This window comes from Heloderma suspectum, chromosome 2 (assembly GCF_057233095.1).
Source record: "Heloderma suspectum isolate Gila_16-S chromosome 2, 16-S_ref, whole genome shotgun sequence".
Lineage (NCBI taxonomy): Eukaryota > Metazoa > Chordata > Lepidosauria > Squamata > Helodermatidae > Heloderma > Heloderma suspectum.
Window position 1 is genome coordinate 191,598,119 of NC_139459.1, and position 24,604 is coordinate 191,622,722.

Genomic DNA, 24,604 nt, shown 5'->3' on the forward strand with positions numbered 1-24,604 from the left:
CCAATGCTGAGGGATCATGGGAATTGTTGGTGAAAACCCCTGGAGGGCTGCAAGCTTTCCATCCCTGATGTAGACAGACATGAGTAGGATTTTTACAAACCCCATTTTTTTCTGTCTCAGATTTTGGGAGGAAGTTGCAGGGGATAGCAATGTAACCTCACTGGTTCTCTTCCCCCCCCCCCCGCAACAGCTGCTTCTAGCAAGTGCTACTCCAGTTGCAGCCTTATGCCATCAGCTTACTAAGTATCCCTAGCTACTACATGAGCAGGATGTCTACAATCTCTGACAATAGAATTCATCCCTTACCCATCTTGTACCTTGTGTATGTATATTTGCCTGGTGTTGCACCTATATTACATCTTTTGAGCTACGCTTGTAGAAGTAGGTGTCCCCTGCTGCAGTTACAAAACAGTCTGCAACTTGAATCTTCCATGTGTAAATGATAATTCCTGTTTATTGGGGGGGAGGGTGTGTGGAGGCTCAGAGGGGTTTTGCCACTGCTGAGCTAAGATATGAATGGGAGTCTAAATTCTCACAATGGGACCACCGTGCATTTAGGTCATGTGCTTAACTAATTTTCCTGCACGCTGGCATCCCAGCTAGGGGTAAAAATGCCATGATCATAATGAAATATTAGCACTTAACAGACCCTGGGACAAGTGTCCAGTGAGGCTGTGTATATGTATTCCCTACTGCCTTTGATGAGATACCACTGCTACACATACATTCCTTCCCTTCAGACCATGCATAACACTTTAGGCATAACACTTCATTCAGACTTGAGCTGGGGTGAAAATACTTGGTTTCTATACAGTACTTTTAACCCTTACAACAACCCTGTACGATAGTTCAAAAGAGTTATTCCCTATGGTGGGAAGAGGGAGGCTGAAAGAGCGGCTGGCCTAAGACTGTCTCTGCCATGAACAGCCAGGTGGTCTTATGCAAGTCACACCCTTAAGCCGCCACCTCACCACCACAATAGGAGGATAATAGTGATCTATGCTACGCACTGGTTGTAAACTTTACAAGATAACGTATATGGAACCCCTTGAACATTCTAAAGACTTTGTTAAATATAGGTATTGAACAGCATTGGGGACAAGATGGTACCCTGCAGAATCCCATAGTTCAATTACCAAGAGGCAAGGAATGCCATCACCTAACGTTAGTCTCTGAAATCGACCTGGCAGGTAAGACCAGAACCACTGTAACAGTGTCACCAATGCCCAGCTTGCAGAGCTGATCCAGGAGGATAACATGGTAGATGGTATCAAAAGCTAATGAGGATCGAACATAATTAATGGAGTTGCATTGCCCCTGTTCTGCTCAATGCAGGATGCAACTATAGCATCACTGAGATATGGCCCTCTAGCCTCTGGATAATTGCCTCCAGGCCGGCAAAGGAGAGCCCATCACTGTTGCACTGTCAAACATTTAGTACTGTTACCAAATTTCTCCTAATCTTTATCTTAAATCGACTTCCTTGCAATTTCTACCCATTGGGTCTATCTAGGCCTGTCCTCTGGAGCAACAGAGACCCAGTCTGCTCTCTCTCTTACTTGACAACCCTTCAGGCAGTTGAAGACTGCTATCGTGTCTTCCCATATTCTTCTCCAGGCTAAACAATACCCAGCTTTCACATCTGTTCCTCCCAAGACTTGGGGTTCTAGGTCCTGGTTGCTCTGCTCTGGTCACACTTGAGTTATCTGGGAAATTCCTGCTACGGCCATCACACTGTCTTTTCCAGTTCTTCAGTTCCTGCCCTTCCAGGACAGATTAGATGTTAGAAATGGAGACAAAGCCCCTTGCAGCAGGAAGAAGACACACTGCAGAGGTTTTCGGCATTCCAGGTGCATTGTCAGAGTGAGGTGGGCTATGTGTGAGGCTGCATTTGGCTGTGACTTACGTGAATAGGTGAAGATGAGAAATCACAGCTTTGGCGAGAGGATTACAGATCAATATAGAGCCCTACTTGCCTTTAGAATCCAGCTTGGCACCAACCCATTGCTGTCAGACTTGCAGCATTGCTTAACGCCATTGTTCTAAAGCTCTCATGTACAGACTGGCTCACCTAAATCCTTTGCCGCCTCCCTCACGTTCACTCTATGGTGATGCAAGGGCTGTGCAATGCAGGCTGCTGCTACTCCGACTCCGGGTCACTAGGGGGTGCCAGGGACTCGGCGGAAGACGGAGCTGTTGCAGTGAAACAGCTGTTGCCTCACACTACCCTAACAACTGAAGTAATGCCACTGCACAGAGCCTTTTGTTGACTGCCCCAGCCAGAGCCAAATCTCTTCCAGGATTCCTGTTATGCCCTTGGGGGAAGGCTGGCTTACCCTCTGTTACATCTCTGCAGTTGGTTTATGTCTGCAGGAGGCAGACAAGGAACTAGAAGAAATACCGGCCTATGGCCCAGGGGCTTAAAAGCAGACAAGCCTGTGCATTTCCAATAAAGACATTCCACTGGAGAGATCCTACAGCAGGCATAGGCAACTGATGCCCTCTAGATGTTTTGGACAACAACTTCCATCAGCCCCAGCCAGCATGGCCAATGGTCATGGATTATGGGAGTTGTAGTCCAAGATGTCTGAAGGGCACGAGTTTGCCTACCCCTGCCTTACAGTTACTTACCACCTTCAAGTTATCTGGCTGGAAAGAAGAAACGCCACTCCCATGACTATTTAAGACAGGCATGGGCAATTTGCGGCCCTCAAGATGTCTTGGCCTACAACTCCCATCAGCCATCACCATTGGTTAGGGTTGATGGGAATTGTAGACCAAAACATCTCAAGGGCCACAGCTTGCCCACCCAATTTAAAATGTAGTGGTGTGGCCATTTTCCTTCTCCTGATTTTGGAATTCAGTGAATGCTAAATATGCAAGCTGGGAGAGAGCCTGAGCTGTGCAGTGAAAAGCGAAGACACCTCTTTATGCTCATCTGAGAGGGGGGGAGGGCCCTATGCCGCACTGATCTCTGCCCAAACCCAGCTATCTACCCACATTTGGGCAGCAATATCATCTGAAGGAGTAAGGAGTCACCAAGATTCCCCCACTGTCACCCACACTACACTGACGAGCATGGGAAAAGGCTAGGAGCATCACCATTTCCCAGAAAAAGCACAGCGTGACCCCTGAAAAGGACCGAGGAAATATCAGAAAGCTATATGGACTGGGCTATCAGCTGCAAGAGGATGCTACCCATTCTGCTGGGAGCAGCTCAAGAAAACATGTATCTTTTTGAGTTAAAGAGTGATCAGATTTTTACCAAGAAAAATTCCTCTGCAGCTTCACTTTGAAGTTACAGAAACACACTGCCTTAGCTCTACCTGAAATATTAACCATTTAACAAGAAAGGGGGAAGGTTTTATGTAGCACCGTGGAGAATGCTGGGCAACTTAATCCCCATGCACTATGTACCCAATCCAGCCAGGAGCTCACTCTCTCATTGTTTTACCCCCTTTATTTTCTGGGAGATCCAAGACAATAAACAGCCTCATGTCACAATAACTTATATAAATAAGAGGAGCAAAAGACATCTTAACATTTTTAAAAAGTCAAATTAAAAAAAGGACAACAAAAAGGAAGACTCAGTGGGAGAGGGGGCCTGTACACAGCAAAATAGCACCATTTGAGGAACCAACAGGGCTCCCACAGAAACAGGGAAAGGAGAGGTGACTTGACTGTGTGAAAATTAGAACAGCAACACTAATAACTTAACGTTTTTTTAAAAAAGGTACACGGAAGGGGTGGGGAGGGAGAGAGCTGGCTATCCATCCTGGAACCACGGTAGCTCAAAGTTCCAGGGGTATGAGGTTCCTGTTGAGATGCTTCCCAGCCAGTTGGTTCAGCTGGGTTTGGATGATGGGGAAAAGGAGGCGGTGGCAAGGGCAGGGGGAGTGAACCAAGATAATACCGGGACTCTGCAACAAGGGGCAGGCAGAGGGATGATCTCCCCCTCGCACTCCCCCTCGCACTCCCCCTAATCTTGTTTGGCACACTCCAGCACCCACACTCTTGAGCGGGAGGGATTGAAGGCGCCCCCACTCCTCTTCCCCTGCGGAGGGAAATCTGGATTTGGCAATGTCTCACATGCTCCCCGAGTGTCAAGAGGTGGAAGGGGCTTCGATAATATGCGTAGGCAAGACTGTGCACGGCCAATGAGGTAAGAAGGGCAGCTTGTATAAACGCAACTATGGGATGTGCTTCCACATGGAGGGATACTTGAGAGGCCTGGGCACAACCACTCAGCAACTTTCACCGCCCAGCCTGCAAAACGGAGGTCAGGGCGAGCATATTTAGCTGGTGGAAGTTCCAGGTGGACATTCAGCGACTGCGATGACCTGTCCTGTGAAGAGAATCCACAGACCGGATTCCAGAGCACATCTTGCATCCGACTTCTCCCACAGCGAATTCACAATCCCACCACGCTAGCCAGTGGATCAGCAAGGAAAGAGAGATCCCTGCCCCCAGTGCTTCGGCCAAAGGGATGCCCCGCTTTTGATGCGCAGGATCCGTGACCCCACAGCAAAGAGGGTCGCATGCCATTCAGGAGGAGGAAATGCACATAGCCAGCTCCTGCCCCACCCTCCCCCTTCTCTTCTCTTCTCTTCTCTTCTCTTCTCTTCTCTTCTCTTCTCTTCTCTCGACAGTCAAGGTCTCCTGGTGCCCTGCTTCAGAAGTCCCATTTCCCTGCTTGGGGACAGGCAGGAGCGCTGGGTGTGGAAGACGCGTCGTGTTATGGTGCAGGGTCAAGATTTGGTTTGGGAGAATCAAGCAAGGACCCCGCAGGCAAGTGCTGGGCGCTTTGAAGCACTGGGCAGGAGTAGGTGGTGGTGTCAATGCCCACCCCGCCCCCTGCCTCGCTCAGCCCTGGCTGCCACAGGAGGACAAGCTGTCATAAAGAGAGTCACTGAGGGACTCGGAGTTCTCCAGGCCCGGCTGCCCTTCGGGCCCCGTATCCCTGGAACGGGCTTCCGTGCTGCCCTCTTCGCCCACGTCAGAAGCGCTGGGGGTACGGCTGCTGCTGGTGCTGAAGGCTGGTGAGGCCTGAGGCCCATCTGATGAGGCCCGTCTCCTCTCAACAACACTGCAAGCCGAACCCTGCAGAGACAGAACGGCTTAGGGCAGGGGTGGGGGACCTCTTTCAGCCTGAGGGCCAAATTCCATTTCGAAGAAGCTCTCGGGGGCCGCATTCCAGTGGTGGGTGGGAGCCAAAGGCAAAAAGGGCGGGGCCAAAAATACCAGCAGATTGTGGCTTCAAGCTCTTCCTGCCAGTCACTAAGCCTCAGGAGAGGCATTTCAGCGTTTCAGAATAGTAGATAAAACTGCACAAAAGCCAGGAAACCACCAGACAATCGATGGTTGGGGGAAAGGGGTGTGGCCTTCTGGAGAACTGTGGAGGGCCTGATGGGGACCCCAGGAGGGCTGGATTTGCCCCCCAGGCCAAGGAAGGATGCAGACTAAGCTCCTTCACACAATCAGTCATCCATTTCAGATAACTGTCGGAACATGACTGTCTCTAGTATGGTTTGTCACATCTACCTTTAAGGAGCGCTTCTGGCAACAGTGAGAGGGAGGTAAAATGGCAGGTCAGGCTGGGCCGTGCCATTTCTGTCAGCCCATATGTCATCAGACATGGGCTCCTTGCCTGCACGCCCTGCCTTGAGACTTCTAAACTGGACCCACTAAAAGCCCTGGCTGGCCTTTCCCCTAACTGGGATGTCCTGTGTTGTCCTTTCCCCTCCATCTAGCTCCACTCCCACCTGCGGGCGCAAGGCTGGGTCCCTGCTTGCTCTGGGGGCCCACTTTGTGCCTTGACCCAGGGGGTGGAGGTGGAAGGAGCCTTGCGCTTGACTTACTCATGTTACTTATTTGTGATACATTCAATCTGCCCAACAACAAACATTATCTGGGCGTATTACAAAAAAGTTAAAAGACTCAAACATAATACAGTACAGCCTCAGGGCTTTCTGCCTCCTCCTCTTCCCCTCAGCCAGCCAGACTATGCAGGAGGAGCAAAGCATAGCGTGGCAGTGGTTATGCCTTCTTGTACCAAATCAGTGGAGACAATTAAAAATGGGATGAGGAGAGACAAGTAACTCGCCCACTGCAAGAAGGCAGGAATGTGTCTTCTCCAACCTCTGTTTTTAGATTACCTGAGATCTCACACATACCCACACACACCGGTAGCATCTATATCTCTGGTTCTTAGGAGAGATAAGTAAATAACCACAAGAGATACACTTTATGTTACAAATACACTGGTGGATTTTATCCTGAATATCAGGGCAAGAGCAAGCCTGTTAACCTTGCTGCAAATCTTGCAACCCACTCCTGCAACATGAAAATGGAGCCCTTGCTAGATAGCCACCCATACATGGGATTACTTCTATCCCTTCCGCTCCCTGCAGTATCCTCTACTGCACGGGTTTGTAAGGATACCTGACTTGGAATGGTTAGCACCTTCTTAAGAGAATGAGCATTCCAGTCAGTTCCCTAAATGTCAACATGTATTCGTCCTCTCCATGATTCTCACCACTACCCACCCCTGTGGATAACACTGCAAGCCACTGTGGGTGCTAACAAAGCTACTCCTTTGCTACACAAAGCCCTGGTGTATGGAGGCCTGCTGGAAACCCAGCCAGCCCTGTCACCAAGGCAACAAGTAGCACTGTTCAGGCCTAGCCTGGGCCTCTCCCATGCCCTCAGAATATATTGTTCCCACCTGCCCCAACCTACCATGGCAGAACCATGAAGCCCTTCCAGCCCATGAGGGGAACAGAGGAAGGGATCGGTTCCAGCAGATGCTTTGGCATTGGGAAACGTCCAGTTCTTGCTCTGCTGGGTGTGTCGTGGCTTGCTGGGTTCACTGCAGAGATCTGTGAGAGGAAGGCAGAGACCTGAGTAGCACAATGGAGCCAACCTCTCTCTCGCTCTGAGGGGGCACAACAGGAAATGACATGGGTCGAGGACAAAGGGTGCACGAGAGAGAGAGACCTGCTGCATTTCTCCTCCCAAGTCATTTCAGCCCTCACACAGTGGTGGAAATACAGAATTAGCGGGATTTTCATTTTGTAATATGTGCACTTGCTTCTGGATATATTTCTAATGAAAATAGCAGGTTTCTAAGCCCTTGGGAGTTTATAGCCCGCCCCAAAAATGTTTGCACAGATGTGCGGGGTGAATGCTCGGAAATGAGAAAGGTCTTTCAAGAGGGAACTTTCAGCATTCACCAAGTGGGACTCCTTCACCCAGGAGAGGCGAAGTTATCCACTGAAAAACAACACCCAAAAATGCACTGGAATCCGCTTTGATAACAGCAAGACATTATCACGATGTCTGCATCTGGACGGGGATGTGTGTGTGTGCTGTTGCTTCCAGCAATGCACAAACCACCCTGCTTGGGCTAAACTCTTCCTATCGTGAACTCCTTGCAAAAGGTACAAACCTTCTGGGCAGCCCCTGCGGTCACGATGCCCGGGGGATGGCTCAGCGCTGGTTAAGATGCCGTGGAAGGCGGGCATGCTTTGGTGCTTGCTGGGCCCCAGCAGGTCCTCTGTGCTGGGCACCTCCCTCTCCAGCGTCCGGGCTTTGCGGGGCACCCTGGTGACGGGTGGGGGGCCTCGAGCTGGGAAAGGGCCAGCTGGCGGAGGGTCAAGTCGCGGCCTCAGTTTAGGCACACTCTTACAGGGCATCCCGCTGCAGTAGTCAGGAGGCGGGAAGGTGCCGATGCCGCTGTCCAGAGTCCGCGTCAGGGAGCTGCACGCTGTGGGTGGGAGCAGAAGCAGTGGCAAGCGGTGAGCCCACAACGCCTCAAGGACATCCCGTCTCCTTGACCCTCTCAACAGTGTGAATGAGGGGTGCCAAACTGCTTTCATCCCAAGGGCCAAGTTCCATCTTGAAGACACTCCCAGAGACTAGATCCCGGTGGTGGGCACAGCCAAAGGCAAAAGGGGCAGGGTTCAAAATACCCCGAACACCCCATTTTAGCTTGAAGCTCTTCCTGCCAATAACTAAGCCTGAGGAGACGCACTTCAGCCTTTTAGAATGGAGAAAACGACGCGCAAAAGTCGGGCAGCCACCTGCTGATCGGTGGCGGGAGGGAAGGGGGTGGGGCCAGGGGAAGGGGGGTGGCCTTCTGGGGAACCCTAGGGGGCTGGATTTGGTCCTCAGGCCTCAGGTTCTGCATCCCTGGCATAAAGCAAGGGTGGGGAAACTTATGGCCCTCTAGATATCTTTGGACTCCAGCTCTCACCAGTCCAGCCAGCATGGTCAATGGTCAGGGATGACGGGAGTTGGAGTCCAAAAACACCTACCCACCTTTGGAAGTACCCCACTGAATTAGAACACTGGGAGTCCTAGTTCCTTGGCTCCACCCCAGCTCCCTTAGAGGAGGGCAGAAGGCAAGAGACCTACATGCTCTTCTCATCTCCAAGGTCATTGAGCTGGGAATCACATCCACCTTTCTCCTGTTCCATCCATGCCCCCCACCCCCATCTCATGGATCTTCTCTTCTCCCAGAACTAGGAAGAAAATCGAGGAAACAAGATTTCCAGCCACACTGCTGAAATTGTTAACATCTGTTTAACAAACCCTGGATTTCTCTCAATAAGAATGAGAAGCAAGCAGGAGAGCTCCAACTCTTTAACCATTATTCTAAAAAAGACAGTGAAATTGCTTTTCTTCATGAATCCAGTGTCCAGCATAGACAAAAATTTGAACAACTATACAGTTTAAAGAAGAGAGAAAGGTTAAACCACAACATAAAAATTGATTTAGGGTGCTTCCAGATGGAGGACTCCTAGCGCTACCAATCAGAAGACTTTGTCCAGTTATTCTGTCTTTGTTTCCTTAATGTCTTTTTCCTGGTAAGCAAAAAGATGGAAGAAACAAGGGGAAAATACAGGACAATTACAAGCGGAACATGACAACATCTGGAACCCCTGTAACATTCCAGGAACGAGGCAAGGCGATTGCATGATAAAAGCCTTGTTTGGAAGACACCCCTAAGCTAATACAGTTCCATAAGAATAAGTTCAAGTCTACTCCTAAACAGATAATTTTTTCTCATGAGAAAGTTACTGGAGAAAGATACTCCCCAGGAGGGTTCTGTTCAGCATAGAAATTTCCTCTCTGGGAAGCCATTCTCTATGGTAGTTATTTCCTGTATACAGATGGAATACAGTTCATGGAAGCTTGCAAAGAATTATGGGACTATCCTCAGTAGGGCTTCCTACTGTTTCTCCTTGTGGGAAACTTCAGAAAGGCACTTCAGAAAGTATGTGAGTGGGATAGAAATACGGCACTTAAGACTCCTGCGGGCGTGCATTCTCCTCGTAAGAGCAGCATCTGTTCCCCAGTCTACCTGGCTGCCCTCCCTCCCCATTCCAGCCACCTGCTCAGTCAAAAACAGCACTGAGCAACTCCTTGCATGCAGCCTCTGTCAAGCCTGGCTCTTCGGAATGAACCGCAGCCAGGCCTTACTTCCAACTGGTCCCCTCAGCTGGCAACAACCCATAAAGCAGGGGTGGGGCACCTCTTTCACCCAGAGGGCCAAATTCAGTTTTGGAAAAGCTCTCAGGGGCCACATTCCAGTGGTGGGTGGGGCTGAAGGCAAAGGGGCGGGGCGAAAGGCAAAACAGGCAGGACCCAAAATACTTGAATATTTTAGCTTCAAGCTCTTCCTGCCAGTCACTGAGCCTTAGGAGAGGCATTTCAACCTTTGAGAACGGGGAAGAAACTGCACAAGAGCTGGGAAACTACCAGTGTTTGGGAGAAAGGGGGTGGGGGCAGAGGAAGGAGGCATAGCCATCTGGGGAACGCAGGAGGGATGGATGCGGTCCCCGGGCCTGACATTCCCCGTCCCTGCCATAAAGCTCACCTGCAAAGTGCTGGGAGGCCACCGACTCGGCCAGCCTATCATCAGACGGGATCTCCTCTTGCAAAGTTGCATCGCGAAGCTGAGAAGGAAGCAGGGAGAGGGGTAAGCAAGGACCCCGAGAGCTGGTGCAGACACACGCCACAGGGTGCCACCAACTGTGAGGAACCCCAGGACAGCAAGAGGACTCTGGTGGCAGTCAAGTCTGGCTCACCTTGGCAGGGGCCTCTGGGCAACCATGGAGGTGGCCAACAATGCCGTTGCGTGGAGGCCGGATTAGGCGGGGATCTTTGGCGTCACGCAGGCCTCGCTGCAGGCTCTGCAGCTCATTCTTCTGCTCCAGGTGCATCTCGAATGGGGCCTCTTTCCCATCCACCCTGCAGCAGAGCAGAGACGAGAGCCATCAAGCCATTCCTCCTCCCCTCCCTGAACCTCCCTCTCCCCCTTGGACATGTGCCGGTTAAAAATGCAAGCCCCTTCTACTGAGGGAGCAAAGATGGAGAGAGATCCTCTCTAGGCAGCTCAAGGCACAACCCATGAAGCCTAGCATCCCCCACCCTTACCCACCGCACTGTCACCCATGTTCCCCCACCATGCCCCCCATGGCAAAACCTAGGAACCTAGCTCTCAGGCCAGCAGCAACTGTCCTTTGCGAAACTGCCGATTCTCTGCATCCCAGTGGCTTGCCACACAAGCCCATCTGGGACAGAATATGGCATCCAGAGATTCACAGCTTTCATTTTTTAAAAAGAGGGTAGGTAAGGGGGAGTTTCTAGTCCTCATGAATGTGAAAAGCAGCTTGGAAACAAATTGGCAGCATCTGGTAATGGCTTAGAGATTAGGAAGTGGAGAGCGGAGCTTTCAGTTCTCAGGTAAGGGAACTCCAGTGCTCTGCACAGCTACTTGCTCATCTCCTATGGCCTACCTAACCCACCTCTTCTTCCATTCTCCTAGGACCTGCCCCCAAATTCCCTCAGTTCTATGCAAATCTGGGACTTGGCGTTGGAGCAGGATGAAATGCTGACAATCGCCTAACCACAGTACTTATTTTTGTTTAGGAGATCAATCATTTCACATTCGACAGATGCCTTCCGGCCCCGGTTTCCCCCTTGCTAACCTACCGATTGAGCAGCTGCTGCATGAAGTTCTCGGCAGTCACCTCCTGGTACATGAGGGTGAGCTGGCTGTGGCCGGTGTCGCAGGCATGGGGCCGGGGCTTGTCCAGAGCCAGGCCGTTGATGTAGGCCTTCTCCTCCTCCAGAGCTTTGCGCAGGTCCTCCGCCTTCTCCATGAGCTTGGAAATGTTGAGGCTCTCAGCTTCCAGCCTGCGTGAGACCAACTTGCCCTCCTTGACCTTGGGGGCCTCCGGCCTCCGGCTGAGAGCGGGCAGCTTGCTCTTGCGCAGGCCAAACCAGCTGGCTAGACCACTGGAGTTTTTCTGCTTTGCCTCGCCAGCCACTGGCCCCCCTTTGTGCCTCCGCAGAACGTTCTCCTCAATGCCTTTCATCACCTTCTCTTCGATGCTGGCCGGAGGCCCCCCTTTGCCCTTGGACGGGTCCGGGCAAGGCGGGTTCTTGCGTCCCACACTGGCCGGTGGCTTGGCTGGCGGGGGGCACAGCTTGGGCTCCTGCACTGGGGGCTTGGTGGGGGACTTGGAAGGTAACTTGGTCGGACTCCCATGAGGGCTCCTGGCATTCTTCCCAGGAGGTGGAGGCTTGGTGGGATTCCTTGTAGCCGGCGTCCCCAACAGACGGCTCTTGGAAACGTGGTGCTCGGGGTCATTCCCACGGGAGCCGACAGAGTGGGAGGAGTAGCACCGAGGGGCCTGTTCGCCTCCAGGGCATGGCTCATAGTGCTTGAGGCTGCTGCTCCCGGTGCCCAGCCTGGGGTGGGCCTCAGCCAGGCCCTCAACGCGCTCACAGGGTCGGGCTGGAGCCCTCCCCTTCTCAAAACCGGCTGACTCCTTCCCCTCAGCTCCCTTCAGCCTCCCCAGCACAGTAAGCCGCTCTTTGAAGGGCATGTTGGCCACTTCAGACGTCCGCTTGCTCGGGCCATTGACAACTCTCTTGGAGCCATCGGGGTTCCTGCGAGCGAGCGGCGGAGAGTGCCTGCTCTCGGGGCCCGGCTTTTCCCGGCCACCCACAAAAGGGCAGGGCTCCAAGGAGACCTCGCTGGCTGACACAGCCCGGAGAGGGGCCGAGCGGCAGGCAGGCGGGAGCACTTCAGGCACGTCCAGCTTGGCGTCTCGGGGAGAGTGAGAATGGGAGCCCATGGCACTGCTGAGGGACAGCTCCAAGATGTTCTCATACTCGTGGGGCTTGTGGTAGCCACAAGGATCCGGGGAGGTGGGCGTGACTTTGGGGGGCAGAGGAGCAAGGTGCCGGCCAGCCTTGGGGGAGGGATGCCCCCCGGTGAGGCCAGAGTCGGTGGGGAAGGGGCTGTCGGGGGAGCCCTTGCGGCTGGGCGTGGGAGAGTGGTACACCTCATATGTGTTGCTACGGCACGGGATTTTGGAGCTGCGGGTGAGCTGGGGACTGAGACGCAGGGCAGCTGGGCTGGGAGGCGGTGGCATCTTCAGCAACTTGAGCACCTTGGAGGGAGAGGGGATGGGCGGGCTCAGCTGAGACTTGTCCTTGCCCTCGCTTGGCGCTAGGACACCAAGGTAGGCTGGCTCCTTGCAGGCGGCAGGGGGCCCCAGGGCCTCCAGGCAACTGACGGCCTGGAAGTGCTTGTAGCTGCTGACTTGGCCCTCTGAGCCGTCCATCAAGCAGGGCCCACCGGGCTCCCCGTTCAGCAGGGCACTGTCGCCTGCCTCCCTCAGGACATGCTGCAGGTAGGTCTCCACGTCCCCGAAGTCCAGCTTGCGCTCAGCCAGGGCACTCAGCAGCACCTGCCCAGGGTGCCGTCTTCTAAGGGGCTCAGCTTCGCCGGCCTCGTCCGAGGAGGAGGAGGAGCTGCCCTCCCCTTTCAGAGGAGGCTGCCTGGGCACGCCTTCCCCCTGCGCCAGCAGCAGGCACGGCCAGGCTTCCGCCATCACCCCTTCAGGGGAGCCAGGCTGCCCAGGCTCTCTCCAAGGGGAGGGAAAGGCTAGCAGGGGGTCCATCTCTTCTAGGGAGCGGAGCACCTCCAGGATTTGGGCCTTCTTGCGCAGGAATGGGGACAGGGCCTCCAGGGCCTGGGGATTGGGTCCAGGAGGGCCAACGCACTGTTCCTCTGAGATGACCTGGGGGGAGTCAAAGCGGGGGGGGGAGCAACATGAAAAAGGCTCTTCCAATTCCCCATCACTGGGCTTCCTAGCCTGGCACCCCACACCTGGTTCTGCCCATATCCCAGATTCTGCCACAGCAAAACACAGGAACCTGGCTGACACAGGGTCCACCTACATGTCAGTCCAGCCCAGCACGATCTCCTCTGGCCCACAGGCAGAGAGGGTCTTTGACATGGCCTGCTTCCCAAGAGCCTTTTAGCGGGGGACTCCCGGGACCGACCCTGGGACCTTCTGTATGTGAGGCAGCTGCAATGCCACTGAGCTACGGCCCTCCCCACGCAAAGCCTGCGTTCAGCCCACACCACGGCGCCTTCATCCTTGCGGCACGGACCTGGCAAAATGTCCAGAGGATGCGTGACCTGAACAGAAACCCCACAGTGGGAAACGGGGCTGGCCTCCGCAGCCTTTTGGCCCTGTCCAGCCACATGCACCCTTGTCTTCCATCATGCAGGTCTCGCTAAAGCCCAAAGCTCCTGCCACCTGCTCTCCTCCACCAGCTCCTGCTGCCAAGGGGGAACGGAGACCGCCCTACCCTTCCCCCTCCATCCCACAGCCTGCTAACTGGAACACTTTCTTGCCCGTTCCAAGCACTTCTGCCAAAATGCATCCCCAGCTAGTGGGGCGGGGGGGAGCCCAACGTTCTCTTTTGGGGATAGGACAATGATTCTTCTCAGATCGTCTCTCCTTCTTTGGAGAAATCGGACAGTGTCCCAAACCCTCGCAATTCAGCGAGAGATGTAGAGCTTGGCACCTTGAGACTCAGCTGCGGCTACAGGATACAGAGTGCCAAGCTGTGCAGCAATGCAGCAATTAATGGCGCTGGGCCCCACGCCAAGAAACATACACCTTCGCTCTCTCAAGTGGCTACAAAACATGATGCAACCGAGAAGCTGGCTGGGCAACGGGGAAAGCTGCAGCAGCAGCAGTGTCCTTGCAGGTGATCCAGGGCTGGGGGGTGAAGGAAGGCTTGCCAAGCGTACCTCTCTTTGCAAGATGCAGCGCCCCAGGGGAAAGGTAGCTGGGAGCTTCTCTACCGTGCCTGGCTGGGAGCTGGAGGATGTATCCAAGAGCAAGGAAGTAGGGTGGGCTGGGAGCTGGGGAGAGAATTGACATCACAGATGGACTCAACAGAACCACGTGCAGGCACCAGACACACATGAGCCTACGCCCCTGTCATACACACACACACACACAGAACCCGGAGGGTGGGAGACGTTCCCCAAAGTGCAACCACACACTGCTTAGGAGCATGTGTGGATCAGGACGCAGCCCATTTACACCTGAACGGCACCCTATTGAGGGCATCCACCACCTGAACCCAGCCTTCCTCAACCTGGTGCCCCCCAGATGGGTTGGACTACATCTCCCAGTAACCCCCAGCCAAGCCATGCTGGGAGTTGTAGTCCAACCCATCTGGAGGGCATCAGCTTGGGGGAGGTGGACCTAACCCATGACTGAGGATGGGTCCTGCCCCCGCGGTTAGCGGATCCACACACATTCCCCAACAGGGTGCAGTTGCACCAGGGGGAAGCAGCTCCTGTGGCACTGTCCGCACAGGGGCACACACACACGTGCTGGGGTGTTAGAGAGGGGCCCCGTGTTGAATCCCCAAATGACTGAGGTTGCGCCAGCTTCACAGCAGTGATAAATTGGAAGGTGGTAAGGTTGATCCAGTCAGACATAGTCTGGAAAGTCCTTGGGAGCAGCGTAATTAACAACCAGGAAAGACCCCGTACTGTCAGACAAAGGACACACCCAGGGTCAAAGAGGCAAAAAGGCAGTGCAGCCAAGAAAGTAGCAGAGTTGCCCAGAGGAGCAAGGCTGAGGAAAGCCGAAAATTGAGGCAGAGGACCCACCTGAGAGAGAGAGCCAGAGGTCAGCCTCTGGTGGAAGAGATCACTGAGGGCCTGGTTTTGTCGCTCGAGGTCGAAGACCCGCTTTTTCAGCTTGATGCATTCCTCACGAAGGTCCTGAGGAAAGAGGAGGTGTCAGTGGGTTGCCCTCTACAAGCCGGCAACAGGGGGTAGATGCACCATCCCATTAGCCTTCCCTCCTTGGCTGATCCCAGGCTCTGGAATTCCTTGCCAAGGGAGGCCAGGCTGGATCCGTCTCTGCTGTCCTTCCACCAGCAGGCAAAGACATTTTTATTCAGGCCGGCTTTTGGCAGCTAAGCTGATTTGCTGCCAAATTGGGTTTCTAATCTGCTGCGATGCTCTTCTTTCTTTCTGACTGATGTACTCTTATGTGGCTTTTATCTTTATTTGTGTTTTACTGGATGTGTTTGTAATGGATGAGTTTTAGTGTTTTAATTATACATTTGCCTTTTTTTTCTGTAGTTGCCTTGAGCGCTATTTTAGTGGAAAGGCGGGCTATGAAATAAATAAATAAATCCTCCGCGACACCCAGTGAGTCAAGAGGGTTTCTCTCTTGTGGGTCCGAATGGATTAAGCAGAGATCAAAATTCTGCAAAATTCTTCACCAAGGAGAGCTGAATTCTGCCATCTTGCACAAATGATGCAAATTAAGTAAATGTGCATATACATATGCATACTTGGTGGTATTTACTAGGCTTCTACTAGTCATGGGAGGAGCTATACACCACAAGCACACACGAAAAGCACAGAAGTCCCATGTGCCGACCACTGGAAATCCAAAAGAAGAGCAGGACTGTGGCGCCGCGGTCACATCACATACTTTCCATGCCAAAGGTCCCAGGTTCTATTTCTAGGTAGCTTGCCTGAAACCCTGGGCAACCACTGCCAGTCGGTGCAGACAATGAGCAAGAAGAGATGGAACAATGGCCTGATTCAGCATAAGGCTGCTTCCTAGACGGGCTACGTGGGGCTGCGGCAGGCTTCAAACCTCTCCAGGCAGCAACGAGCATCCTGCCTTAGAGACTGAGCTGTGAATTAGGACGTCTGCAGCTCAAATTGCGCTTCTGCCACAGACTTACTAGGTGCCCTTAGCCAAGCCACTATCTCTCATGAGGACCCCAAACTGTAATAGGGGGCGATACTGCGTTGTTCCAAACATTACTGAGAACATATGTGAAGCATTTGGAATACTCTACAGTGCAATATAAATGCTAAGTATTTTTAGATAAGGAAGATGACCTTGGGAAAGAGATGCAGGAGTTCACACCTCATTTAGTTTCTCCTTGTTTCCACCTAAGTCTCTCTCTCTCTCTCTCTCTCTCTCTTTCTTTACTGTTGCACTGACCCCGCCTCATCCTTAAGCAGACGCAAGCGGTGGCTATAGCAGCCTCCAGATGTTTTGTACTACAACTCTCATTGTCCCCAACCACTCGCCATGCTGGATGGGGCTGATGGGAGCTGTAGTCCAATTATCTGGCCAGCACCAGGTTGGGGAAGGCTGGGCTGGATAGAAGGGAGAATCAACCAGAGGGTAACCACAACATATTTCTGTCATAATGCAGTGACATATGGCAGCTAACCAGGTGTTAGAGTAATTTGCCCTAGGACAAATACTACAAAAGAAAAAAAAAGTGTGTGTGTGGGGGGGGGGGAGTCAACCAAACAGCCTGCTCCTATGTGTCTTTAGTCAGCAATAAGTCCCACTCAGTCCAGTGGGCCTTCCTTCCAGGTAAGGGTGCACACATTGCAGCCAACCAATTAATTTTCCATGGAGATTCCATTATAATGTTATACAAGTCAGCACTGATAGGCCCATGAATTAGAAGCAGGGAGTTCCCAGCCAACAGCCCCTTTTTCTCCTCCCCAAACACGCCTGGCCCAGGACAGATGCTCACCTTTTGGTTTAACAGTGCCTGCACCACATGGTTGGCTACCTGCAGAACAGTAAAGACCAGGTATGAGTAAAAAGTCTTCACAACTGAGAGGACAGGCTGGGCCTCGAAATAAAGGCCTAGATGGAGGAAGAGAGGGGAGAGAAGGCAGTACCTCATCCAGGCAGCGCTCATACGTCTCTCGCTGATTCTCATTGGCTTGTGCCAGAGCCAAATTCTCCGCCTGAGGACGTAGAGAATAGTCAGACAGTGCATGAGGGATAGGGTCCAGGTTTCCTCTCCAGGAGGTGTGAGGGAACAGAAGCAAAGACACCCAGTTTCCCTGCCCTGCCCTGCCTCAAATCCCTTGCCCTGTGGGAAAGCTCTTACACCAGCCTCCCCCAACCTGGTGCCCTCCAGATGTCTTGGGCTACACCTCCCAGCATCCGCCAGCCAGTTGGGAGCTGCAGTCCAACACATCTGGGGGACACCAGGCTAGGGAAGGCTGCCTTACACTGCTGCATTGGAGGGCCAAGCCTGCGTCCCTAAGAAGAGTGCTGAGGGACCCCAGGCAACAGCCTTGCCTGGCAAACATCCCTCAGAAGCAAGAGTGGCGAGTCCATTCAGGTGGCTTGTTGCTGTCAGGGTGGACACTGAGCCCATAGAATCCCAGAGTAGTTCTGATTCTGAGGAAGAGCAGTCGCTCCTGGGAGGGGAGCACGCTCCTCTTTCCCAGGGCCAACAGCTGACGGAGATTCCTCCCACCAGCATTCCTAGCTTAGATAGCAGTCCAGGGAGTAATAGAGCGCGGATAGCAGACTTGGGGGACGCGTGACGCAGACGCAGAAAGCGGCGCCAGATGGAGGGCGCGGAAAGGAGGCGTAGTGCCCAGTTGGCGCGCAAACAACGGCTGCGCCCAGAGGCTCCAAGGGAAAAGGGGAGGAACTCTCCCTAGTCCTTAAGTTCAGGGGTCTGCCAGTAATTCCCTTTCAAACGGGGACCAACTGTTCCAACTTAGGGCATAGGTACTGTGCTGCTCAGATCTAGTTGCAAACGGTAGAGTTGTTAAGTTGTAAAAGAAGAATAAAGCTTTGAAAGGAATCCCTTTGTCTGTGTCTGGACTTGGCTACTGGATTAGAGTGAGAGAGGCCTCCAAGGAGCCCTTAACAGTTGCCCTCCGTGGGCACAGAGTCCATAGCCACTTGCAAGCCCAGGATACAAGCCGCTCATGCAAAGGACTCCTACACATGCCACGTTGGGAGGGGATACAAGAGGGGCTCTCGTGGCCTGACTTGCTCACTCAAGACACCTGGACCCATCTGCCCCACAAACCTGTTTCTACAGTCCAGGCACCTTCTGCACAGAGCACACCATGGTCTGAATCCTGTTAGGCTGACAGGCTTGGGACTAGATACTGCTGCCTCACCGCAGCAGGGGGCCAGAAGAGCTGGTTTGAATCCAGGGTTTGTGGCCCGCTGGTCCCCTTGACTGCAGGCCCACCCTTCCCGCAGTAAGCGTGTCATTCGTGTAACTTCTGCAGTCCTCAATCTAAATCTCCAGTGCGCTGTGAGATGGCCGCATGGGCCCTCCAGCCAAGCAAACAAAAAAAAAGGGAGGGAGCACACCAGATCATTAGGATGGTGTCTCAAGGCATTCTTTTTGTCAATCCCTCAATCTGCGGGTCCCCAAATCTCCTGAGGAGAGGGTTGAGCTGCCTGAACAAGACCAGATCCTGTACCTCGAGCTCTCGGAGCCGCTGAAGAAGCTCCTGTGTTGTCAGTGGCTCACTGCTGCCTCCTTCTGGCTTCATCTCACCCTGCAGCTTGGTTTCAGACATCGTTTCCTAAAGCAAAAAATAACAGAGATCACCAAGCTTCCTACACGCAGACACACACAGACACACACACCCTGCTCACAAATCTAGTAACCCTTCACCTACTTTCCAGCCCCTGGCCTAAAGAGCTGAACTAACTGATCACAGGGCCACTTAAGGAGGTAGGGCCTGCCAGCTCACCATCTAGTTTGCCTTTTCAGTTACAGCAGGGGTGAGCGGACTTCAAGCTTGCAGGATCTACTCTGTCTGTTCCTAGAACCCCCAGATCCCACCAGCTGGAGCCAAGCACAAAATCGTGTCTTAGAAAGAGAGGTGGACAGACACTTTAATTAAGGAACAGGGCACCTTTGAGTGTATCTCAGCCCAAGAATTTGTTTTCAGTGCCAGAACTAAGCTCACAGCCTTCCATGCAAAAATCCATTCTCTGTCTCCCATCTTCCCTGACCAGCTTTCTTTGGGCTCCTTCACATTGAGCTTCTATCCTGTGATTGAGATTGCTCCTTCATGGAAGTTTGCGGGCTCTTTACATGACACGGTGATCATTCAAGGCGTTTCCTGCACTAAATGCCCTTTGTTCCGTTTTTAAATACTGTAGTTGGCAGATAATAAGCTATCAAATTACCCCATTGTGTTCCACTTCAGTTTCCTCCATGAAAAGAGTAAAAGCGCCAAGAAGAGGAGAGAGATCAATGAAAGATAATGGAAGACTCAGATACAAGGAGAAGGAGGGGGAAGGGGGAAAGGAAGCATGTGAAAAAGGGAGTCGTTGTGATCCTGCATTTAAAATGGAAGCAGAAAGCCCCATTTTAAATGCAGGATTTTAGGCTGGTGTACTGATGCCCTTTGTTTCTGCAGCCTAATTTGGGAAAGACAGAAAATGTCGTTGCTATTGTTAAACAGTTGGGAGACAGAAATCCTTGGTGATCTACTGCAAATTTATTCTTGTAAAACACCTGGAGAAATTTATTTTATTAGGTGTTTAATAAATATGCCAACAAATTTGGAACACTCAACAGTGGCCACAAGACTGGAAAAGGTCAGTTTACATTCCAGTTCCAAAGAAGGGCAATGCCAAAGAGTGTTCAAACTACCATACAATTGCACATGCCAGCAAGGTGATGCTCAAAATCCTACAAGCTAGGCTTCAGCAGTATGTGAACCGAGAACTACCAGAAGTACAAGCTGGGTTTCGAAGAGGCAGAGGAACTAGAGATCAAATCGCCAACTTTCGCTGGATCATGGAGAAAGCAAGAGAATTCCAGAAAAACGTCTATTTCTGCTTCATTGACTACGCTAAAGCCTTTGATTGTGTGGATCACAACAAACTCTGGCAAATTCTTAAAGAGATGGGAGTACCTGACCACCTTACCTGTCTCCTGAGAAACCTGTACGAGGGTCAAGAAGCAACAGTAAGAACCGGACATGGAACAACCGATTGGTTCAAAATTGGGAAAGGAGTACGACAAGGCTGTATATTGTTGCCCTGCTTATTTAACTTATATCAGAGTACATCATGAGAAACGCCGGGTTGGATGAATCACAGGTCGGAATTAAGATTGCCGGGAGAATTATCAACAACCCCAGATACGCAGACGATACCACCTAATGGCAGAAAGCAAAGAGGATCTAAACAGCCTCTTGCTGAGGGTGAAAGTGGAGAGTGCAAAAGTTGGTTTGAAACTCAACATTAAAAAAAACGAAGACCATGGCATCTGGCCCCATCACTTCCTGGCATATGGAAGGGGAAGAAATGGAAGCAGTGACAGATTTTATTTTCTTGGGCTCCAAGATCACCACAGACGGTGACTGTAGCCATGAAATTAAAAGACACTTGCTCTTTGGGAGGAAAGTATGGCAAACCTAGACAGCATAGTAAGAACAGAGACATCACCTTGCCGACAAAGGTTTGTCTAATCAAAGCTATGGTTTTCCCAGTAGTAACGTATGGCTGTGAGAGCTGGACTATAAGGAAGGCTGAGTGCCGAAGAATTGATGCTTTCAAACTGTGGTGCTGGAGAAGACTCTTACGAGTCCCCTGGACTGCAAGGAGGTCAAATCAGTCCATCCTAAAGGAAATCAACCCTGGCTGCTCATTGGAAGGACAGATACTGAAGCTCAAATATTTTGGCCACCTAATGCGAAGAGAAAACTCCCTGGAAAAGACCCTGATGCTGGGAAAGATTGAAGGCAAAAGGAGAAGAGGACAGCAGAGGATGAGATTTATTTTTATTTATTTATTTATTTACAATATTTCTATACCGCTCCTCATCAGAAGATTTTGGAGTGGTGAACAACATAAGAATAAAACAATGGTTAAAAGAGTTTAAAAAGTTAAAACATTTTTTAAAAGACAAATCTCAACGAAGAAGAATTCAACAACCCACGGCTGGTCATGCAAGGAAGGCCTCTTGAAAGAACAACGTCTTCAGGAGGTGCTGGAAAGAACACAATTTTGGTGCCTGCCTGACCTCTAAAGGCAGGGAATTCCACAGGAAGGGGGCCACCACACTGAAGGCTCTTCTCCTGGTGGACTCCAGCCGGGCCATAGGTCCATGTGGAACCACCAGGAACATGCCCTCTGATGACCTCAGTGACCAGGCAGGTTGGTAGGGAAGGAGGCGCTCTCTCAGGTATCCTGGTCCCAAGTTGTTTAGGGCTTTGTACACTAGTACTAATACCTTAAACCTGGCCCGGTAGCAAATAGGCAGCCAGTGCAGTTCCCTCAGCAAAGGAGTTACATGCTGAAAAGGGGCAGCCCCCGAAAACAGCCGAGCTGCTGCATTCTGCACTCGCGAGGCTTCCAGACCAGCCTTAAGGGCAGCCCCACATAGAGTGCATTGCAGTAATCCAGTCTTGAGGTTACTAATGCCTGTACTACCACGGTCAAGCTATCCCTGACCAGGAGAGGCCGTAGCTGGCGAACCAACCGAAGCTGGTAAAAGGCACTCCGAGCTGCCATGACCACTTGGGCCTCCAGAGACAATGATGGATCTAGGAGTACCCCCAGATTACGGACCTGATCTTTCAGAGGGAGTGCAACCCCATCCAGAACAGGCAATGAGCCTATCTCCCAGACCCAGGAACCACTCACCCACAGGGCTTCCGTCTTGCCAGGATTCAGCTTCAGTTTATTGGCTAGATAGCATCACCAATGAAATTAATATGAACTTGAGCACACTCCGGGAGAGAGCGGAGGACAGGAAGGCCTGGCGTGCTATGGTCCATGGGGTCACGAAGAGTTGGACACGACTTAACGACTGAACAACAACAACAATACACAAGCAAGCAAGCAAGCAAGCAAATAAATAAATCACCCAGAGATCTGGCACTTTGCCTCATGGTAGATGAGATCCCGATCTACCTTCTGCCCACCTCCTGAATCACATGATTCTGCATAAAAGGCACACTGAGCTCTACACCTGTATATCTCAGTGCCCACCTACACTAGCCATTGAATCAATCCAAAGGCAGGCCCACCATGAGGCAAAGTGAAGCAGTCACCTCAGGTGGAAGGCAGATCTGACCACAAGCCAAAGTTCTCTCACACAACCACAGTAGTTTGCTACCGAGCCAGGTTACAAGGTATTATTATTGACATATAAAACCCTGAACAACTTAGGACCAGGTTCCCTGAAAGATCATCTCCCCCTACACAGACCCGTTAGATCACTATAATGTTTAGGGGAGGCCTTGCTGTCCATGAAACAATCTGCAGAGTCCCATCTGGCAGCAATATGGCAACAGGCCTTCTCTGTGGTGGCACCTTCCTCTGGCATGACCTCCCATCTGTGATAAACCAGGGAACGACGATCATGTGCTTTCAATGATGATTAAAAACATACTTGTTTACACTGGCTTTTCCCAACCATTAACTTGTCTAAATATTGTTGTGATTTTATAATGTTGTATTGTTTTGAAATTTGTTGTGAACCGCTTGGGGATTTTTAAAATGGGAAGGGTTAAATATTCTATATTCTAAGTAAATAAATATATAAAATAGAACTCTAGCACACCTCGTGTTTGTTTCAATGATAGTTGCTCAGGAGAACTTCCTGATGGAAAGTGTCTTATGTTAATCTGTGGAGGTGGTTCACTAGACTCTCTGCCTCAGGCAATGAATGTCTTGGCCTGGCTCTGTATTGGCCTTACCTTTCTCTAAGGACACTACACCTGGCCAAATCTCCAAGCCTTCCTTCGTCACTCTCACCTGAAAGAGAAGCAATGCCAAACAGATTATAAAAATGCTAGAGATGACCTCCACCAAGATTCAAGGATGGACTTAGAGCCAAAACACCCAACCAGGGATTGTCGCCTTAAAGAGACACATCAGAAACTCAGGAAGGGAAGTGGAGTGTGCAGAAAGGTACAAAAGGGTATTTTTAGCACAAGGGCCCCTCCGTGTTCCCCTTTCACCAAAAACTTCCCCTTGGCTATTCTCACTCTACTTTAGTGGCAACTGCTATGTAGCCATTTAAAAAGTGCAAAAAAAATGGTTCTCAGGCTTTATGCAATTGCGGCCGGACGAATGACCTTGTCTCTGAGGAGTGTGGACACACAGATTCAAACCACAATCCCTCTGCTACTGGACCTCCACCACCTGGAGAGCAACAACTGAGCCCAACAATCACTTATGCAGCATCCCGTCATATGTCTGTAGCATGCTTTTTTTTTTTAAAGGACAATTCATGGTCTTCAGACTGTCTAAAATGTATAAGAGTGTTTCTGGAAAATGTTGGAAATGTGAAGGTCAAGATGGAACGTTTTATCATTTATGGTGGACTTGTAAAAAAGCTAAAATATTTTGGAAACAAATACAGTCTTTAGCTCAAAGAATATTAAAGACTACTATAGAATTAAAGCCAGAAACTTTTTTATTGGGTCTAACAGATAAACACGTAAAAGAGAAGGGGGGAACCCTCTTTCTCTACATGACAACGGCTGCAAGGTTATTGTATGCACAAAAGTGGAAGAGTGAAACAATACCAACTGTGAGCGAGTGGATCATGAAAATGATGGAACTGGCAGAGATGGCAAAAGTTACTATTATAATTAAAGAAGGATCAACAACTAAATTTATGTTAGATTGGAAATCTTTTATAGAATATGTACAATAAATAAAGAAAAATGATATTTATGTATGTGGATTTTGAACTTTGAGATGGTCAGTTCTTTTTTTGTTGTTAAAAATTAGGAGAGAAATGAGATAATGTCTGTGAACTCAATGTATGATATACAACTAAGATAAGAAGTAGAGAATAATAATAAGCATTTGTTGTATAAGGGGAGGCAAAGGTAGGTATCTTACAATCTTAAGAGATATTTTAGTGTATGTGTATTGTGTGTTTATGTTGTTGTTGTTAGTTTGTTTTTTCTTTTTTTAAAATAAATATATTATATCAAAAAAAGGACAATTCATGGTCAATAGATCTACTAATGGCTAATAAGCATAAATAACCAAGGCTGGAGCCTTCACTTTCAGGATACACCCAATTTCCATAACGCAAAGCGGTTTCATTTCCCATCATGTTGGGTCTGCAAAAGCATTCTGTCTAGTCACTGTTAAGAGGTAGAATCCTGGACAAGGTGGACCTGTGGTCCAATTCAGCAGGTCTTTCTTTAAGAGAGAGGTGACTAAGAAATGCAATAAATAGTCACCTCTCTCTTAAAGAAGACCCAAGGCAACTTACAACAAAATTTGTCATGCTTCTGTGATGCTTACCTGCAGCCCCTAGAAAGTCTCTATAGGCAAGCCTCTCCAACAGACAACAGCTATATAAGGAGATACATTGGGCTGCATGCAATATTAGTCTAACAACTCCTATTCGTTTCAGTGTGTCTACTCTAAGCAGGACTAACACTGGATACAACCCAGTGTACCAA

At 50.8% G+C, this 24,604-nt stretch overlaps 1 protein-coding gene across 4 annotated transcripts in view; it reads right to left on the bottom strand.

The window, feature by feature from the left end:
- Nucleotides 1-3,447: 3,447 nt before the first annotated feature.
- NCKAP5L (NCK associated protein 5 like) overlaps nt 3,448-24,604 on the bottom strand; it is a 51,294-nt gene continuing 30,137 nt past the window's right edge. For 2 of the 4 annotated variants that reach the window (XM_084836957.1, XM_084836958.1), the window contains exons 2-13: nt 22,874-22,931; nt 18,629-18,733; nt 17,066-17,134; nt 16,915-16,953; nt 15,002-15,115; nt 14,126-14,239; nt 10,999-13,100; nt 10,092-10,254; nt 9,881-9,959; nt 7,448-7,765; nt 6,739-6,878; nt 3,448-5,100 (exon numbers count right to left, since the gene is read on the bottom strand). In XM_084836957.1, the coding sequence (XP_084693083.1) occupies nt 4,864-5,100; nt 6,739-6,878; nt 7,448-7,765; nt 9,881-9,959; nt 10,092-10,254; nt 10,999-13,100; nt 14,126-14,239; nt 15,002-15,115; nt 16,915-16,953; nt 17,066-17,134; nt 18,629-18,727 (3,474 nt within the window). In that variant the 5' untranslated portion in view covers nt 18,728-18,733; nt 22,874-22,931 and the 3' untranslated portion in view covers nt 3,448-4,863. Of the gene's footprint in view, nt 5,101-6,246; nt 6,879-7,447; nt 7,766-9,880; nt 9,960-10,091; nt 10,255-10,998; nt 13,101-14,125; nt 14,240-15,001; nt 15,116-16,914; nt 16,954-17,065; nt 17,135-18,628; nt 18,790-22,873; nt 22,932-24,604 lie in introns of those variants that run through there. The other 2 variants (XM_084836959.1, XM_084836960.1) reach the window with 2 other exon arrangements.